The 20,147-nt window shown below is 50.2% G+C and overlaps 1 protein-coding gene across 1 annotated transcript in view; it reads left to right on the top strand.

Annotated features, from left to right (window-relative positions):
- Positions 1–7,038, top strand: part of LOC141581208 (phospholipid phosphatase 2-like) — a 129,896-nt gene extending 122,858 nt beyond the window's left edge. Inside the window, exons 3-5 of the mRNA XM_074385751.1 lie at positions 5,668–5,725; positions 5,962–6,149; positions 6,897–7,038. Coding sequence (XP_074241852.1) covers positions 5,668–5,725; positions 5,962–6,149; positions 6,897–7,038 — 388 coding nt within the window. The remainder of the gene's footprint in view (positions 1–5,667; positions 5,726–5,961; positions 6,150–6,896) is intronic.
- Positions 7,039–20,147: the final 13,109 nt, after the last annotated feature.

A 20,147-nucleotide genomic window follows, 5' to 3' on the forward strand; every position in this document is an offset into this window, starting at 1 on the left:
GAGGTCGATGTGGGAGGATTGCTTGAGCCCAGGAGTTTGAGAGCAGCCTGAGCAACATAGCAAGACCCCATTTCTACAAGAAATTTCAACAAATTTTCCAGGTGTTGCAGTGTTCCTCTGTAGTCCCAGCTACTTGGGAGGCTAAAGTGGGAGGATCACTTGAGTCCCGGAGGTCAAGACTGCAGTGAGCCAAGGTCATGCCACTGCACTCAAGCTTGGGCTTCAAAGTGAGACACTGTCTCAGAAAAAAAAAGCTGGAGCTTTTTTTTCGCATTTGTAAAAGGTAAATGATATTATCTCCTTTATGGAGTTACTGTGAGGATGGAAATGCAATTATTTCTTTTCCCTCCCCTTTTAGAAATACAATGAGATAGGCATAGTAGACAGGTGAGGTGGCTCATGCCTGTAATCCCAGCACTTTGAGAGGCTGAGGCGGGTGGATCACCTGAGGTCAGGAGTTCAAGACCAGCCTGGCCAACATGGTGAAACCTTGACTCCACTAAAACTACAAAAATTAGCCCAGCGTGGTGGCATGTGCCTACAATCTCAGCTACTCGGGAAGCTGAGGCAGGAGAATTGCTTGAACCCGGGAGGTGGAGGTTGTAGTGAGCCGAGATCATCCCACTGCACTCCAGCCTGGGAGACAGAGCAAGACTCCATCTCAAAAAACAAACAAAAACCAAAACCCGGTGTGGTGGCTAATTCCTGTAATCTCAGCACTTTGGGAGGCCGAGTTGAATGGATCACCTGAGGTCAGGACTTCAAGACCAGCCTGACCAACATGCAAGAAACCCCACCTCTACTAAAAATACAAAATTAGACAAGCATGTGCCTGTAATCCCAGCTACTTGGGAGGCTGAGGCAGGAGAATTGCTTCAACTTGGGAAGCAGAGGTTGCAGTGAGCTGAGATTGCACTCCAGCATGGACAACGAGAAGGAAACTCCGTACCTCCGTCTCAAAAATAATAATTAGATAGGCATAGGCCCATTGCATCGGTGGGATTCGAACCCCTGCGCCTCGGGCGGGGGAGACACTTGGAGAGAAAAGCTGAGTCCCAGGCTTTGGGACCTCGGGAGACCGAAATCTGTCCCGTGGGTTATTGGGCCAGGTGGGGGAAGCAGCTCCCGAGGCCTCCCGCCAGGGTCCCGGAAACAAAGGCCAAGTGTTTGCTCTGTGGCTGAAGGGACAATGGCCTCGCGGATCTGTCACTGCAGGGGGGCGGGTGTGCGCTCCTCCCCAGCGCGTTTCCTGGTTCTCTGGCCAAGTCCTCTGAACTCCAAAGTAGACCCTTGTTGGGGGGCCAGGGGACAGCACGAGGTCCCCGTGGGGTGTCTGCCAGCCCTGGGCGCCATGTCCTGTGGGGTGTCTGCCAGCCCTGGGTGCCATGTCCAGTGGGGTGTCTGCCAGCCCTGGGTGCCATGTCCAGTGGGGTGTCTGCCAGCCCTGGGTGCCATGTCCTGTGGGGTGTCTGCCAGCCCTGGGCGCCATGTCCTGAGCAGCTGTGCTGTCAGTTACTTAAACGTGTGTGGCACTTTCTGGCAGCCAGGTGCTCAGCAGCATGCAGATAACCGAAACGGTTCCGTAAATGGCCTGTGAAGGAGGGGCAGCCGCGTGGAGTCGCCTGCTGGAGGCCGCACAGCCGGGAGGTGCCACCGGGGTGGGGTTGGGTGTGGCTGCTGCGTGCCAGGGGTGGCGGCCGGGCCGAGGGCACCTCCATCTGGAAGCTGTGGCCCGTCACAGTGCAGTTCACCTGCCTGTCCTGGTGATGGATGCCTGTAATCCCAACTACTCAGGAGGCTGAGGCGGGAAAATTGCTGGAACCCGGGAGGTGGAGGTTGCAGTGAACTGATTGTGCTCCAGCTCGGGAGACACGAGACTCTGTCTCAAGAAAAAAAATTGTTTTTGTTTTGCTCAAAACTATAGGAAAAAAATAAAAAGAAAAGGAAAAAAAAAGAGGATAAGCGAATAGAATAAAAACAAAGTTGTTTTTGTGTGTTTTTAGTGATTGAACACAGTGTATTCTTGTGTTTTGGAAGTTCATGTTGTAACATTCTGTCCTCTTTTGCTTTATGTATTTTGGAGTTCTGTGGTTTACTACATTTACATTTATAATTGTATTATTATTACATTTATAATTATAATTATTACATTTATAATTGCTATATCTTTTTGATAGATTGACCCTTTCATCATCATAGAATGATACATATGAGTTTTGCCTCAACAATTTTTGTCTTGATGTCCGTTTGTCTGATATTAGTATAGCTATTCTGGCTCTCTTTTCGTTACTGTTTGCATGGAATATTTTTTTTTCCAATCTTGTACTTTCAACCTATTCATGTCTCTGACTCTAAAGTAAGTCTCTTATACCTAGCATAAAATTGGGCCATTTTTTTTTTTGTATTGTCCAGTCTCTGATTCTTTTCAAGACAGAGGCTCACTTTGTTGCCCAGGCTGGAGTACGGTGATCTCAGCTCCCTGCAGCCTTGGACTCACTCCCAGACCAAGCCATCTTCCAGTCTCATCCTCCCGAGTGGCTAGGACTGGCCACTACATTCAGCTACTGTTTATTTACGTTTTTTGTAGAAATAGGGTTTTGCCATGTTGCCCAGGTTGGTCTTGAACTCCTCAGCTCAAGCGATCCACCCTCTGTGGCCTCCCAAACTGCTGGGATTACAGGTGTGTGCCACCATGCCCAGCCAGATCTCTGACTTTTTATTTTTTGTGTTTTTTCCCCCCCCCCGCATATGTTAATCTTTTTATTGAATTAAGGCATTTAACGAATCTCTGACTTTCAGTTGGAGTGTTTAATCTATTTATAGTCAGTGTAATTACTGATAAGGAAGGCCCTCTGTCATTTTGTTTAGGGTTGCTTAGGTTATGCCTTTCTTTTTCAGTTCCTTGTCACTGCCTTTTTTTTTTTTTTTTTTGTCTTTAATTTTTTTTTTTCTTTTAGTGATGAGGGTCTTGCTGTCTTGCCCAGGGCTTGAACTCCTGGGCTCAAACCATCTCTGCCTTCGAAGTAGCTGGGACTACAGGTATACATTATCACATCTGGCTGGTTTTGCCATTTTTTTTTTTTTTTTTTTTTTTTAGAAATAGGGTCTCACCATGTTGCCTAGGCTGGTCTAGAATGCCTGGGCTCAAGCAGTCCTTCTGCCTTGGCCTTCCAAAGTGTTGGGATTACAGGCGTGAGCCGCTGAGCCCATTCAGGCTAAATCATCTTTTTCTCTCTTTTTTTTTGAGACGGAGTCTGGCTGTGTTGCCCAGGCTGGAGTGCAGTGGTTCGATCTCTGCTCACTGCAACCTCCACTTCCTGAGTTCAAGCAATTCTTCTGTCTCAGCCTCCCCAGTAGCTGGAATTACAGGTGTGTACCACCACACCTGGCTAATTTTTGTATTTTCATTTGTATTATTTTTATTTATTTTATTTTTTGAGACGGAATCTCACTCCGTCACTCAGGCTGGAGTGCAGTATACAGTGGCATGATCTTGGCTCAGTGCAACCTCTGCCTCCTGGGTTCAAGTGATTCTCCTGCCTCGGCCTTCCAAGTAGCTGGAACTATGGGCATGTACCACCACATCCAGCTAATTTTTATTATTTTCAGTAGAGGATGGGGTTTCGTCATGTTTGCTAGGCTGGTCTCGAACTCCTGATCTCAGATGACCCACCCACCTTGGCCTCCCAAAGTGCTGGGATTACAGATGTAAGCCACTGTGATTGGCCCGGCTGAATATTCTTAACTGACCTATTTTCTCTGTTTTTTTTGAGACAGAGTCTCACTCTGTCACCCAGGATGGCATGCAGCAGTGCGATCTTTGCTGTCCGCCACCTCCATCTCCTGGATTTAAACACTTCCCCTGCTTTAGTCTTCTGAGTGCTGGGATCACAGGCATGCACCACCACACCTGGACAAATTTTGTACTTTTAGTAGAGACAGGGTTTCACCATGTTGGCCAGGCTGGTCTCAAACTCCTGACCTCAGACGAGCCACCTGCCTCAGCCTCCTAAAGCACTGGGATCACAGGCGTGAGCCACTGCGCCCGACCTGTTTTATTTTGTTTTAAACTGTGTGTTTAGAGTATTATAAGGCTACTCTGGAAATAGGAGTCTCCCTACTCCCCGGGGTGTGTTGTTGCTGTTTGTTGCAGTGGTTATTTGTTTAATGACTTTTCTGATTGTGAAGTCTCTATCTTTTGTCATGGATGGCCATTTCCTCATGTTCTTTTAGCCTGGTGGTCAGCGAGTGATAGGACAGAGATGTCTTTAAACATCTGGAACAACAACAACAACAAAAACCCACAACACCCTCCTAAGTCAGTAGAAGGGGTCTGCATGCCTGTGGGGTCAGCCCTTCCACGGTGAAACAGGTTTTCTCTGCCTTCATTTTCACTTCCTGCTTGTGCAGAGCTGGAAGGCCAGCTGGATGTGAGCGCAGGGCCCTCGCAGGCCTCTCGCAGGCCTCTTCCAAGCTCCCGCACCGCTCCGATCTTGTAGGTTACAAGCCTTCATTCCCCAGAGCGTTTTATTCCCTGACCTTTCCTCCTAGGCAGTTTGGCTCCTCTGTTTTTTGCCTCATCTGCTCTCGTGGCCCCAGGCAGCAGACATTAACAAATTTGTTGTAAACATTTCCTGCAAATGTCCACCAGGTAGCACCTCAGCACTGGGAGAATGTCCAGTCAGGTGAGATCAAGATCAGCCCTTGAGCCATACCCCTGTCCACAGTTGCAAATAAGGCCCCTTCTTGGAACCTGTGCTGGGCGTGTGGTCTGTTACCCTCAGGCCACCACAGTCTAAGCAGTGGGAGAGGGACCAGGATGAGTTAAAATGCCACAAAGCTGTTTGTTCTGAGATCCAACTGAAATACCTCTGGTTTTTATTTGAGATGGAGTCTCGCTCTGTCGCCCAGGTAGTGGCATCATCTTGGCTCACCCCAACCTCCACCTCACAGGTTTTCAAGTGATTCTCCTGGTTCAGCCTCCCGAGTAGCTGGGATTATAGGCATGTTGGCACCATGCCTGGCTAATTTTTGTATTTTTAGTCGAGACGGGGTTTCACCATGTTGATCAGGCTGGTCTCAATCTCCTGGCCTCGTGATCCCGCTGTCTTGGTTCCCCAAAGTGCAGGGATTACAGGCGTAAGCCACCGCGCCCGGCCTCAACTGGATTATGTTAAGTATTCCTCTGGTTCCTGCAAGCTTTTGATTCTGTCCAAAAAAGTTGATTGTGACTTTTTTGCCAGTTTTTTGTTGCTTCCTGTTTTCTGTGTTTCATTCACGTCCTTCACGGGATCTCAAATTTATATAAAAAGAAATCTTCCCTCAGATCCACAGATGGGAGAAAATCGTGAGAAGAAACGCACTGAAAACGAAACCGGTGTTGCCTGCTTGCTGGACACTACCGTCCACCCTGGGTGTTGGGTTCAGGCCTCAGAGTCTTCACGGGGGAGGCGTCTCATGCCACAGCCCCAACTGGAGACTCTGATCCATCATCAGATAACTGGAAAGGACAGAGGGAACAGCCTCTGCTCCTGGGATTTGCTGGCCTGTAACGTCGGCAGCTCTCGTGTCGAACCCTCCCTTCTGCAGGAGGGGCGATGGTGAAGGGAGGTTGGAAGACGTCGACTGAGCCGCCAGCCCTCCGACCTGCTGCCTCTCCTTCCCCAGGTTGTCTTTCTACTCGGGACACACCTCCTTTGGGATGTACTGCGTGGTGTTCCTGGCGGTGAGTCCATTTTTCTAGGGCTCGCCTGTCAAGTCACTCCCTTCCCTGGACCTCAGTTTTCCCAGCTGTAAAATGGGTGGGTCGTGGTGGTGATGGGCTCACTCACTGACTTGTTTGTAAAGACAGGAGGCCCTGGGCTGGCCAGTTTTGTGCCCCCGGCCTCGGAGCTGCCATCTGTGCAGTGGGTGTGGGAGGGCCTGGCAGGGCACAGGCTGAGGCACCCTCTCCCGTCCCAGCTCTACGTGCAGGCGCGGCTCTGCTGGAAGAAGTGGGCACGGCTGCTGCGCCTCACGGTCCAGTTATTCCTGGTGGCCTTCACCCTCTATGTGGGCTACACCTGCGTGTCTGATCACAAACACCCCTGGAGTGACGTCCTTGCTGGCCTCCTGCAGGGAATACTGGTGGCTGGCCTCACTGCGAGCTTCTGACCTTGACTCACCCCCTGTGCTGTCCAGAGACCACTCCCTGCCCAACCCTGGTCCTGCCCTGCACACTCTTGCCCCACGGAGTCCTCCCCTGGGACCCCTTCCTCCAATCCTGGTCCTTCCCTGGGACCCCTTCTTCCCCCGGTTTCTCCCCTGGGACCCCTACCAAAAACTCCAGTCCCTATCTGGACCCCTCCTTTTCCCCCCATCCTCCCCTGGGACCTCTTCCCCCAACCCCAGGCTTTTCTGAGGGCCCCTCCCTTCCCCCATTCCTCCCCTTGGGACCCTTTTCCCCAACCCCAGTCCATCCCTGGGACCCCTCCTTCCCCCATTCCTCTGCTGATACTACTTCCCCCAACCCCAGTCCTCCCTTAGATCCCTCCCTTCCTCCCCCACATCCTACCCTGGGACCCCTTGTCCCAACCCCAGTCCATTCATGGAACCCCTCCTTCCCCCATTCCTCCCCGGGACCCCTCTCTTCAAAGCCAGTCCTTCCCTGGACACCTTCCTCCCCCAGTTCCTTCCCTGGGTCTCCTCCCTGCACACCGCAGCCCTTCCCTGGGCTCATCGGTGCCCCAGTGCTCTCCACTGGTCCTCCACTAAGAGGGCTCTCTTCCCCCACAGGCACTCTTCCTCTCATTGCCCACCTGAGACCCTTTTCCTCCCCCTCCTACTCATGCCCATGACCCTGGTGCCTGCCCAGCCCCTGCCCAGTCTCACCTTCCTCCACTCTGCCCGGTCCGCTCCATCTCAGACTTTTTCAAAGCCCGACCCCCACAGCACTGCCCGAAGGAGGAGGAGCTGGAACGGAAGCCCAGCCTGTCACTGACAGTGACCCTGGGCGAGGCTGACCACAACCACTATGGGTACCTGCACTCCTCCTCCTGACACTGTACCCCGCCCGGCAGGGAGTGCTGTGAGTCGAACTGAGGCCGGCCCCCCAGGTGGTCCCTCTGGCCCTGGGTAGGCAGTGAGGGCTCCGGACAGGCTCCAGGAACCCTGAGTAGGCTCTGCTGCCCCCTGCCCTGCACTGGACCAGGGGTCTGGGGAGGCCTAGGTAGCCCTGAGCATTTGGAGGGGGACCTGTTTCTGTAGCTCCCCAAATATCCCCATTCTTTTATGGGGTTAAGGAAGGGACTGTTTTGTAAAATGTAATGTACATGTGGTTTTTAGTAAAATGGGGCATTGGTTTGATGAGTGGTCTCAGTGCCTCTGTTCCTTATGGCCGTTCTGGGACGGTGTTCCTCCTGTCAGAGGGCTCCATGGAGCTCAGGCATCAGGCGAACTCACCGGCTGTGACGGTGGAGGGCAGCAGCCAAGCCCGCCCCTTGCGTTTCTCCCTGCAGGGCGCTGGGGTCAAGGGTCATATGGGTCAGCACACCCTTCCCCTCTTCTCATGTCCACCCTGTGCACCTGGGGGCCACACTTCTGAAATGGGTAATTCAGGGGCTGGTTTCCCTGAAGTGATGGTAGAACACGCAGAGCTTACTTTTTCAACAGGAGGGTAAAGGGTACATTTGGTTTTTGTGCAGGTGGTAACTCAAGTGTCTGCTGATGTTTTGTTTGCACCTGAAACCTCTCTTATTCCCTCACCCTGCAGGGTGTTCCTATCAGGCCTTAGCCTTCAGGAAGGGTGGTGTAGCCCTGGGGGCAAAAGTGCAGCCTGGGAGCCCCACCCAGGGTGCCTCTGTGGAGACCTGCTCTTGGTGGATGGGAAGGAAGGTGACGCAGACCCTGCAGAACTCCAGCTGGACGTCAGGGACTTGCCTCCATGCAGGTGTCAGATGGGATCCTGGCCGGGAAAGTCACACTGAAGCCTCCCAGGTATCCTAGGGTGCCACAGCAGGCAGTGACACCCGAGGACTAAGGAGGCTGTGTCTGGGCTCAGAATGGGTGGGAGAGAGGTTCCCAGCCAGATCCCACAGGGACAGTCACTGCATCAGGAGCAAATGGGAATGAGCCAGGTGCCCTGACAGCCGCCGACACCTCCGTCTCCTCCCAGGCACAATGGCCTTGAAAGCCAGGACCGCAGTGAGGGTTGAGTGTGAGTCTGTGGGAGCAGCTGCAGTGCACAGGACACCGGTGTAGTCTGCTGGGAGCAGGTGGCCGTGTTGGGATGAGCTGTGAAGACTGAGGAGTGGAGGAAGTTTGGAGTGAGGGAGAGGACATGGCTGAGTCCGGCGGCTGGCCTCGGCTGGGGGGGGTCTCAGTGCTTCAGAAAGAGCATGTGCACCCCACGGCTATGAGAGCGGAGAAAGAAAGGGCTGTACTGACCAGAGCCATCCCCCGAAGGTCCTCAGGAGCCAGGAGGGCCCAGCTCTGGGAGCCGGTGGCCTGTCTCGCCATTTGGATGCTGCCCAGCTGGGCTACACATGCACTGCTCTGCATCTGTTGGAAAAAGGCGGGACGCAGGGTGTCGGGCTCGGAAATTCTCACAGGTTCCCAGTACCAAGATGGCAGACAGGGCGGCAGTTAGGACACATTTCTCCACCCACACGGAGCTCTGGGGAAGCTCTCATGCATAATTTTGGGTTTACACTGCCCACACCCTTGTGGTTTCATGGAAAAAAATAGTATTTTCTCTTGTTGTACAAGGAGGATTTTTTTTTCTGTTGTTTCTCACAGGAAACTCAGATTCTTAGCCATGTAAATATCAATTCCCATGGCTGTGTCCTCGTGGCCTGGCATTTCTCCCACCTTCTGAGGTTAATTGGTTTCTGAAGACCTCCTCCTGGCCGGGCACAGTGGCTCACACCTGTAATCCCAGCACTTTGGGAGGCTGAGGCGGGTGGATCACAAGGTCAGGAGATCGAGACCATCCTGGCAACATGATGAAACCCCGTCTGTACCAAAAATGCAAAACTTAACCGGGCATGGTGGTGGACCCCTGTAATCCCAGCTATTCGGGAGGCTGAGGCAGGAGAATTGCTCAAACCCAGGAGGCAGAGGTTGCAGTGAGCTGAGACTGCACTACTGCTCTCTGGCCTGGCGACAGAGTGAGACTAGGTCTCAAAAAAGAAAAGAAAAGAAAAGAAAAGAAAACTCCTGAGTATTTGATGATATGCAGGGTTTTTTAATGTGTCAGCTACCATATGTTATTCTGGTTTTGTAGGAAACCATACATACTTTGTTTTTTAGACACAGGGTCTCATTCTGTCACCCAGGTTGGAGTGCAGTGGTGCAATTACTGCTCACTGCAGCCATGACCTCCGAGGCTCAAGCGATGCTCCTTCCTCAGCCTCCTCAGTAGCTGGGAGTACAGGTGCTCACCACCACACCCCACTTTCATGCTTACTTTTTTTTATAAGTGCATACTGAAGTATTTAGGAGTGAAATTTTGTGAGATCTGCAAATTACAATATTTCATAATATAAAAACATGAAGCAGACATGGCAACATATGAGTAACTGTTAAATCTGTTTTGTGTATGTGGGTATCATTATGCCATGCTCTGGACTGCATCTGGAAATGTTTTAAGTCAAAAAAGTAAAACTCTGCCTGAGAAAATTTTCCTAAGTTCCAAATGTCACTACCTTTACTTTTAGTGAGACAATATTTCTTCTTCTTTTTTTTTTTTGGAGGAGTCTTGCCCTGTTGCCCAGCCTAGAGTGCAGTGGTGTGATCTTGGCTCACTGTAACATCCACCTCCTGGATTGAAGCAATTCTCCTGCCTCAGCCTCCCAAGTAACTGAGATAACAGGCACCCTCCACCATGATCAGCTAATTTTTGTATTTTTAGTAGAGATGCTATTTTACCATGTTGGCCAGGCTGGTCTCAAACTCCTGACGTCAGGTGATCCACCTGCCTCAGCCTCACAAAGCGCTGGGATTACAGGTGTGAGCCACCATGCATGGCTATTAATTTCTCATCTGAATTTCTGTTTGAATTGAAACAACAAAAAATCCTAATTTCGATAACATTATTTACATTTTTTACGTTAGCTGATAGAACCTGATGAGAGAAGGCAGCGTTTCCTCAACCTCACCCAGCAGTGGTGTGGCCTGCGACCTTCTGGACAGCATTGGGGGTGGGGATTTGCGGGGGTGTGAGTCCCCGGGCTGGCTCAGCAGTGCGGTTGGAGCCTTTTCCCAGAGGCTTCTTAGCTCCAAGCCTGATTGTCCACCCCAAGTCTCCTCAACAGCGAGAGGCACATTGTCCTGCTGTGTAGAGAATCTTAGCTCTTCTGTCTCCTGTCACATATTTTCAGGAGCTGGACAGCTCCCAGGTCTCATCCCCTGTCTCAGAAATGACTTCTCAAGTCATACCCTGCTGCAGCATTTTGTTAGCCTGTTTTGTTGTTGTTCTTTGTTTGTTTTGAGATAGGGTTTCACTCTTCTTGCCCAGGCTGGAGTGCAGTGGCACAACCTCGGCTCACTGCAACCTCCGCCCTCCAGGTTCAAGCAATTCTCCTGCCTCAGCTTCCCGAATAGCTGAGATTACAGGCACCTGCCACCATGCCCAGCTAAGGTTTTTGTATTTTTAGTAGAGACGGGGTTTCACCATGTTGGCCAGACTGGTTTCAAACTCCTGACCTCAAGTGATCCACCCGCCTCAGCCTCCCAAAATGCTGGGATTACAGGCGTGAGCCACTGCACCCTGCCGAGCCTCTTTTGTGACAGTTGTGATTTGTTGGATCTAAGCCCAGTTTTGTTTTTACTCTGACTTGCTGTTTTATAAGCCGGCGGACTAGTTCAGACATTTTAACGGCATTACAGGGATGGGAAATCCCTGAGAAGAATTAGCCAACCAGGCAAGGTGTGTGGTAAGGGCATTGCATGGCATGTGGAAGTTTAGGTTATTTGGGATTACTAAGTTACAGCATGGAATTTAGGAATGAATTAGACGAGTGAATGAATAAATGACTGAGTAAAGAAGACTTACCTGAGGCCGGGTGCAGTGACTCACACCTGTAATCCCAGCACTTTGGGAGGCCCAGGTGGGCAGAGCAGGAGTTTGAGACCAGCCTGACCTACATGGAGAAACCCCGTCTCTACTAAAAAAAAAAAAAAAAAAGAAAAATACCAATTTAGCCTGGAGTGGTGGTACATTTCTGTGATCCCAGCTACTCGAGAGGCTGAGGCAGGAGAATCACTTGAACCTGAGAGGCGGAGGTTGCGGTGAGCCGAGGTTACGCCATTGTACTCCCTCCTGGGTGACAGGAGGGAAACGCCATCTCAAAAAAAAAACAAAACAAAACGACTTATCTGTAATTCCGAGGCCCTCTGCCCTCACCTGGAGTCAGGGCAGGAAGGATGACAGGTGTGGACGGGAGGGCATCGCTGCAGGTGCTCTTCCATCTGGCTGGAAACCCCATGTGGACAGGCAATGCAGCCACAGCAGCTGGTGCGCTTCCCTCCTTCAGGGTCTTCCTGAGTCCGGGGCCACACCATAGGCCGCACCTCAGGGAATCCAAAATGGAACATGAGAGACGTGTCGTCACAACTGAGCAATATGTACAGCAGTGGAGGTATCTAACAGGAAAGGCAGTTCTATGCTTTTGGAGGGGTTTGGGTGTTTTTCTTTTTTGAGACAGGGTCTCACTCTGCTGCCCAGGCTGGAGTGCGGTGGTGAAATCACTGCTCACTGCAGCCTCGACCTCCCAGGCTCAAGCAATCCTCCTGCCTCAAGCTCCCGAGTAGCTGGAAGTACAGATGTGTGTCACCAAATCCGGCTCATTTTTGTATTTTTTGTAGAGACAGGGGTTCTGCCATGTTGCCCAGGCTGATCTAGAATTCCTGGTCTAAAGCAGTCCTCCTGCCAGCCTCTCAGAGTGCTGGAATTACAAGTGTGAGCCCCCGCACCTGGCCAATAGTATGGGTCGTCTTTGTTTTGTTATTTGATATAGATTGAATAATAGAGGCTTTAAGTTAACACACTTGTGGATAATTAACATGGTTGAAAGAGTGGTTTTGAATGATAAAAAGTTTTTGGTTTGGGGCCCAGAGAAAACACCCTTCACGTGTTATTCCCCTTTGACCTCCTGCTGAGAGGGCTGTTCAGTACAGGGGTTACAGGAGTCAACAGTTAGAATAGAGACAAAGGGATGTGGGTAAACAGGCCACTGGGGAAGCTTGATTGTCCCTACCTTTCACCCTACGACTTTTATGAACTTTACGCTAAAATTTTAGCGTAAAGAACTGGTTGCCTTTAGCCCATTCCATTAAAACCTTTTGGCCAGCCAGGCATGGTGGCTCAAGCCTGTAATCCCAGCACTTTGGGAGGCTGAGGCAGGTGGATCACGAGGTCAAGAGATCAAGACCAGCCTGGTCAACATCGTGAAACCCCATCTCTACTAAAAATACAAAAAATTTGCTGGGCATGGTGGTGCGTGCCTGTAGTCCCAGCTACTCAGGAGGCTGAGGCAGGAGAATTGCCTGAACCCAGGAGGCAGAGGTTGCAGTGAGCAGAGATCGCGCCATTGCACTCCAGCCTGGGTAACAAGAGCGAAACTTCATCGCAAAAAAAAAAAAAAAAAAAAAAAAACACCTTTCGGCCTGCCAAAAGGTTTGAGACTATAAATTTCTAACTTTCCCTAATATTTTCCTCCTGTTTTGCCAGCCACCCCGAGTAAATCCCAACGCATGGTGAAAACCACATTTGGAATATTTTAGCTGCTGGCTGTGTGGAAAATCACTTGGATCCCCAGTGTTTAACAATAAAAAGACAAGTATTTATAGTGAAGAGCACAGAATTTTGTGACTATAATAAAAGATAATATGAGAGACTCCTGGCAAAATTAGATGCATGAAAATGCTCATACATAGATTGCAGACAAACATCTGTACATGTTAATGGAAGTGCCAGTCACACTTTGGATCTTGTAATCAGGAGGCCGTCATCGCACCCTGTGAACGTGAGAACCTAGTTCCAAATCAGCTACTGCCAACAAGCTTGGGTCAGGTGCTTGGTCACAGCCTCCGCTAGCCTCGTAATCTTTGTCTTTTATTTTTATTTTTGAGATGGAATCTTGCTCTGTTGCCCAGGCTGGAGTGCAGTGGAGCGATCTCGGCTCACTGCAACTTCTGCCTCCCAGGGGTTGAAAATTCGTGCTTTGAATGAAGAGACCCCCCCCCAGACAGGATTTGTGTGGGTAATGTGGCTGTTTATTCACCTGGGTGCAGGTCGGCTATGGGTGAAAAGGGTGTTAGCAAAGTGCAGTGGGATGGGAGCTGACTTTACAGGTTTGGGGCGGGCGGTGGAAAGTCACAGAGTGAGATCAGTTACTGGTGGGGTAGGGGCAAGGAGTGTACATGACCCCAAGTTCAGTTACAGTGGCCGCTGGGGTGAGGCAGAAGAGCAGTTAAGATGACAGGATGGGTGAGAGGCATTCACATTATCATAAGAACGGTTGGAATGGCAGGGTTGGGTGAGGGGCTTGCCTGGGGAAGCTCCGCTGGGCACTCAGGGACAATGGCGAACACAGGTTGGGGAGTGGGAGACAATCAGCCCAGGCAGGCAGGACGTCAGGCTTGCATATGGAGACCTGACATACCTGTCTTTATCTATATAGAGAGAAAGAATTAGAGAAGAGGGGGTGAGCACAGGTTTCTGGGGGTGAGGATGAAGTTTCTTAAGGTTACTTTGTGCCTGACAGGGGACTGCGGGGGCACGTAAAATATTTTTTTTGAGCGGGGGAGACAGGGTGGAAATGGGAACAGGACAGGTGTGCAAATAAGGAAGGTCTGGACAATACGTTCTGCCTTACGAATGCTTAAGCTGCTGGGGGACGTAGAGGCACTCCGCGGTACTGTGGGTCATCCAGAGCAGCATCGGCTGATTTGTGGTCACCTGGATGCGGTTTTGTATGATTTGGGAGACTAAACAGAAGATACAGGGTCCGAACGGGAGAAGAAGAAAGATGGGTTTAAAGGAGTAAGGATTGGGAGGAGCCATGACTCCAGTTAGGCAGCATCCAGCCCAACCAGCCAGGTCCAGAATAACCATTTGCCTGATTTGTGTGCTTTTGGGCTCTGTCTCTTCATTAATTGATGTCATTAAATATGAGGTCATGCTGCTTTACATATTAACAACATTTTTTCTGGAGCTTTGGACCTGAAAGCCAAGGGAACCAGCAAGGGCTGCTGCTGTTACAGAGCTTGGTGGGGTAACTGTGTGCAGCGAGAACTTTTGTTTTCATGGCATGTGAGGAAGCATGCGGTATCTATAAGCAAACACTCACTTTTATTAACAAGATTGTGTTTGAGCAGAGAACGGGAGCCAGATGAAGAGTGAAATGTCAGCTGTAATTGCCTGGAGGAAACGTGTAAACCGGCAACTTAAAGAAAAGCAGGGCATGTAAAAGTAAATGAGTGCAGTGAATTTGGGCTCAGTTAGGAAATAATAGAAACAGACATTTTGAGGTGTGGTTTAAGCAGTAGGGGTGACTGCTTAAAGCTGGAGAAGGCGAGAGGCTAAAGGTAAGTGTGTGAGGTGTAAAGACAAAACTTTGGAGGCAGTGAGAGCAGGAGGGTAAGTGGGGCAGAGCCTGTGACTTTGAGGGATTCTAAGAGTATCAGGGCAGCAGCTGCTGTTGCATGTTGTCATGAGGGCCTGCCCAGGGCTGTGAGCTTAAGTTGTTTGGATAAAAAGGCTGCAGGCCATGGGCCTGGATCCTGTGTGAGAACCCTGACCACACAGCCCTGGACTTTAGCAGTATAGAATGAAAAAGTGTTGAGACAGGTTGGGGAGAGCTAGGGAGGGAGTAGTTTTTAGAGCTGTTTTTTAAGGAGCAAAAGGAGGAGTGAGGAAAGGATTTGGGATTAATAGGGTTGGATACGTTTTCTTTAGTGAGTTTATACAATGGCTCAGTTAGAATAGCAAAACCTGGTATCCTGAGGTGAAGTAGCAACCACACCCAGGAAGGAGATAAGCTGTTGTTTGGTGGAGGGGGTTGGGGTTTGGGAAATTTACTGGATGCGGTTGGCAGGGGGAGCATGTGTATGCTGGCAAAAGATTATAAAAGATGGGAAGAAATTTGGGCTTCGGAAGGGGATATATGATGCCCCTTTGAGTACAGATACCGAAGAAGCAGACGGGTGAATTAAAAGGCCATGTTTCAACAGACAGGTGATAACAGGCTTTACTTTTAAAAGCTGTTGTGGGATGGGGTACAGGGCTGGGCAGGGTAAGGGTGGTTAGGTTCTAAGGCGATGAGAAGGGGTGAGGGACTTGTAGCAACGGATGGGAAGGTGGTGTTTTACACCCAGGCTTAAGGTTGGGGGACATAAGGGGAGCTATTGAGGGAAGTATGGGTTTGGGGAGGAGGGCGGCAATGAGGTGTTGAAGAGGGAGCCCCAGGCATCTCAGATCAACTTCCCTTTTCCTAAGACTGTAAACTTCACCTTTTCATTCCCAAGACTGTAAACTGAAGCCCTTTTCATATATAATTCCTTAGACTGTAAACTGAAACTCTTTTCATATGGAATTCCTAAGAAGGTAGACTGAGACCCTTTTCATATGTTAAGCTATAAACCTAAGATTCTTCCAGGTAACATCTAAAGTATAAGCCTATATAAAGAGGGAAACTTCTTTTGTTAGGCGAGCTTGGATATTAGGCAAATATGCCACCTGGCTTCTGGCCGAATAAACTCCTTCCTCCAATATTCGGTGTTCAAGAGATCTGTTTCCTGTGGCCGCTCCTGCAACAGTGTAGCTGTAGCCCAGGAACAGTCAAGGAGGCAGACAATTTCCCTAGGATATCCCGGCCTAACAGGGAATCCGGACAGGTGGGGATGATTAGGAAAGAACGTGGAAGGGAGTGCTGGCTTGATTGGCACCACATGTGGGGAGTTATGAGAGGCCTGGAGGCCTGGCGGTCAATTCCCACAACAGCACGGCGGCCAAGGGGACAGGTCCTTGAAAAGAAGGCAGCATGGGGTGGATGCCTCCGTGCTGATTAAGAAGGAGATGGACTTGCCCTCCACATAAGAGTTACCCTAAGTTTGGCATCTGTGAACGTCCAGGGGGCTTCTGAGATGGTCGGGCAGCATCAGTCTTTAGCCACCAAGCCGAGGGTTGGAGCTTCAAGAGCTCTGGGAGCAGCGACCTGAGTTGGACAGTCGACTTTCTGTGGGGGCCCCGCACAGACGGGGCAGGGCTCAGGAGGAGTCCCAGGCTGCGGGCATTCCTGGGCCCAGTGGCCAGGTTTCCGACACGTGAAGCAAGGTCTGGGGGGTCGGCTGGAGCCGCTACAGTCCGGGTGCTCTGAAGTCTCTGTGAGCCGGTGGCGTGGCTGGGGTTTGTCTTACTGAGGAGGCAGCGTCTGCAGTTCTGAGATGTGCAGCCGGGCAGATTTCTCCCTGTTATTGAACACCTTGAAGGTAGGGTTGCCTAATTCCTGTTGCTGTGTTTGAGGGCCAGATTTTAATTTTTGTACCTTTTTGTGATGTTGGGGTTGACTGGGTGATAAAATGCACATAAAGCATTTTTTAGGGGTGAGAGTGGAAGTAAGGATGGCATTTAAGTCACTCCAGGTGAGAGTATGGACTGGGTGAAGAGTATTGGAGGATCTGAAGAAAAGGAGCCTGACCAGTGGTCGATTTGGGAAAGGTCAGATAAAGAGAAGGAACGTCACCCTAACTGTGCCTTTGGCTCCAGCCACCTCTGGAAGGGGGATTGTCAGGCATGGGTGCAGGACAAAGCCGCAGGACTAATTGTAAGCTGGGTGGGGAGGTGGGGAGGTGACAGGAGGGGCATGAGGAGGTGGGTTGTGGGCAGAGGAAGAGGAGGAAGGCTCTGGGGTGGGGTTAGGTCCTGGATGAGGGCCTGGTTCACAGGCAGGAAGGAGAAAGGTTGGAAGGTTGATGGACAGGGAGGATTTTGACTAACCTACAGAGGAAGGAGGGGCAGACGGAAGCGAAGAGAAGTAGACTAGAGATTAGGGAGGGATTGGTGTGTAAAAAAAATGCCTGAACTTAGGGAATTTCAGACCATTTGCCCATGTTGTGATGAAAATTGTCTTAATTTCATAAAATAGAGGTGAAAGGTGCCAATTTTTTGCCAGTTGGAGCCATTGTTTCACTTGTATTGCGACCATGCAGTGGCCCAGTAAAGAGAACGCAGTGTTTACAGAGACGTTTGGGTTTTAAGTTAGGGGACAGTTGGAGAGGTTTGAGGTTTTTTAAACACAGGCCAGCGGAGAGGAGGGAGGGATAGAGGATGGACGATTGCCCATGGTTCTGGAAAGATGGCAGAGACAAGGAGAACAGGCATGCATCCCAGCCGCTCAACAGGCGTCCCTCAGTGAGCCTGCGTTGAACCTCGTCGTTGGTGAGCAGTCAAAAAAAGCGTCTTGAATGTTGACCTGCCACCAATATCGGCCCTGAGCCTGGTGGGTGAGTGACTAGGGTGAACGTCTCCATGATAGTCAAACTCCTGGGGAAACTGGGTACAAGGATCCATGACCTACATAGGGTTTTTTGGGTCCCAAACCTCATGGAAGAACCTGGTTTACCTGATTTTCCTTGTGTTTGTGGTGGAAAAACGATGAAACTGAAAGGGGGAGGAAGTGGAAAGGAAAAGATAAAAGAATGAGAAAGCAAAAAAGTGTGACTGCTTACCAAAACAGCCAGTGGTGTGTGTTTGGGCTGGTCTGATGACTGGGGTCGGGTTGGTAGGTCAATCTCTTCATGGAAGGAGCACAAGAGCAGGGACAGGGGTTTGGTCTCCTGTAGGAGTTCCTCCATCCTGGGTTTTGGTACCAAAATGTTGAAAATCCACGCTTTGAATGAAGAGACCCCCCAGACAGGCTTTGTGTGGGCAACGTGGCTGTTTATTCACCTGGGTGCAGGTCGGCTAAGGCCGAAACAGCGTTAGCAAAGGGTAGTGGGATAGGAGTTGGTTTTACAGGTTTGGGGCGGGCAGTGGAAAGTCACAGAGTAAGATCAGTTACAGCGGTGGGTAGGGGCAAGGAGTGTACATGACCCCAAGTTCAGTTACAGTGGCGGTGCGGTGAGGCAGAAGAGCAGTTAAGACGACAGGATGGGTGAGAGGCATTCACATTATCATAAGAACAGTTGAGATGGCAGGGTTGGGTGAGGGGCTTGTCCGGGGAAGCTCCGCTCGACACTCGGACAATGGTGAACGCGGGGCACAGGGGTTGGGAGACGATCAGGAGGTAAGCAGGACTTCAGACTTTCAGGTTTCAGGTTTACCTATGGAGATCTGACACCGGGTTTAAGCAATTTCCTGCCTCAGTCTCCCGAATAGCTGGGATTATCGGTGCCCGCCACCACGCCCGGCTAATTTTTGTGTTTTCAGTAGAGACTGGGTTTCTCCATCTTGGCCAGGCTGGTCTTGAACTCCTGACCTCATGATCCACCTGCCTCAGTCTCCCAGAGTGCTGGGATTACAGGTGTGAGCCACCGTGCCTGACCACCTCATAGTCTTTGAAATACAGGGGCAGAAGTATTCTTCCCAGGGCGGTCCAGGGTCCAGTGAGACGAGTTATCAGGTCTCTCAGCAGAGTGACTTGGACAAGGAAGAGGCTCCACAGCTGTCCTCTTTCTACAGTTGCTCAGAGCGATTGTGAGTGAGACTGGAAAGTAACCCAGGTGGGAGAGTGGCCGTGTGCAGGGAGGAGGTGACCTGGTGAGAGAGCCAAGCATCTAAGATCACCGCCCCCTCGACTTCCAAACTGCATTTCAATAGAAGTAAAGGCTGCCGACCGGGTGCCACCTTATAGATCGCAGGCTTGGCGTGGGGGAATCTTTCCGGAGGCATTGTTTTAACTTACACGAATTCAAGCCCCCACCCCACACCTACTCCATGCACCAAGACCCTTTCCCATGTAATTTCCAGAACTGTAACCCCAAGACCCTTTCACGTGTCGTATCTGGAGTTGTCAGCCTCTGTAAAGCCGGGCTTCTGTTAGACGAGCTTGGCCACCAGGCAGTTACGCCGCCTTGCTCCAGCGCGCCCTCTGCTGGTGACCGGAGCACTGCAGGGCCCTCGTGCTCACAGCGCTGGCCGAGGCCGCGCGCCCTCTGGTGGCCATCCCGCTGCACCACTTGAAGTCGGAGCGCGGAGTGTTCAGCGCCCTCGTTCTGGAAATGCAAACTGATGCAGAGCCCACTAGCCCATGTGTTTCCAAAAAGGAAGAAGGGACAATTAACTGGAAACCATAGGAATGAGATAAACATGGATGCACGTTTTACAACTGATGGAAAAATTCACTCAACATAGTCTTTGCACTTAAAATGCAAAACTGTCAGAGGCATCTTAACCACAGTGACTTTATTTTAAATAAAAGCTTTAGAAAAAGCTAAATCTGGGCAGGGTGCAGGGCTCAGGAATGTAATCCCAGCACTCTGGAAGGCCAAGGCGGAAGGATCACTTGAGATCAGGAGTTCAAGACCAGGCTGGGAAAATAGCGAGATCCCCATGCCTACAAAAAAATATAAAAATTAGCTGGCGTGGTGGCTCATGCCTGTGGTCCCAGCTACCCAGGAGGCTGCGGTGGGAGGATCGCTTGAGCCCAGGAGTTTGAGGCCGCATTCAGCCAGCCATGATCACACCACTGTACTCAAGCCTGGGAGACAGAGTGAGACACACACTCACTCGCTCTCTCTCTCTCTCTCACACACACACACACACACATACACACACACCGGTTAAATCTGTCGGATCATATATTTAGGGATTGAGCACCTTTGGTTATAAAATATTTATGGTTGCAGGAACAAGTTAATAACTAAATAAAGACCCAAAACTTATAAAAATATACCAGTACTTTAAGCCAAAAGTATTCTTAATTTAAAAATAAGTTTTAAAGGTAATAGTACACTAATAAATTATTGTTAAAATCAATAATAACAAAGAAAAGTAGCAATACTAATAGCCTGACACAAACTGATTATAATCCTTCATAAGAGACAACACTATTCTTAATAACCTATATAAACGAATATTAAGTAATTTTGTTTGTACGTTAATGTCTGGCCATCAGCATGGCTAACATGGTGAAACTCAGTCTCTACTAAAAATTAAAAAAAAAAAT

Source organism: Saimiri boliviensis, chromosome 14 (assembly GCF_048565385.1).
Source record: "Saimiri boliviensis isolate mSaiBol1 chromosome 14, mSaiBol1.pri, whole genome shotgun sequence".
Lineage (NCBI taxonomy): Eukaryota > Metazoa > Chordata > Mammalia > Primates > Cebidae > Saimiri > Saimiri boliviensis.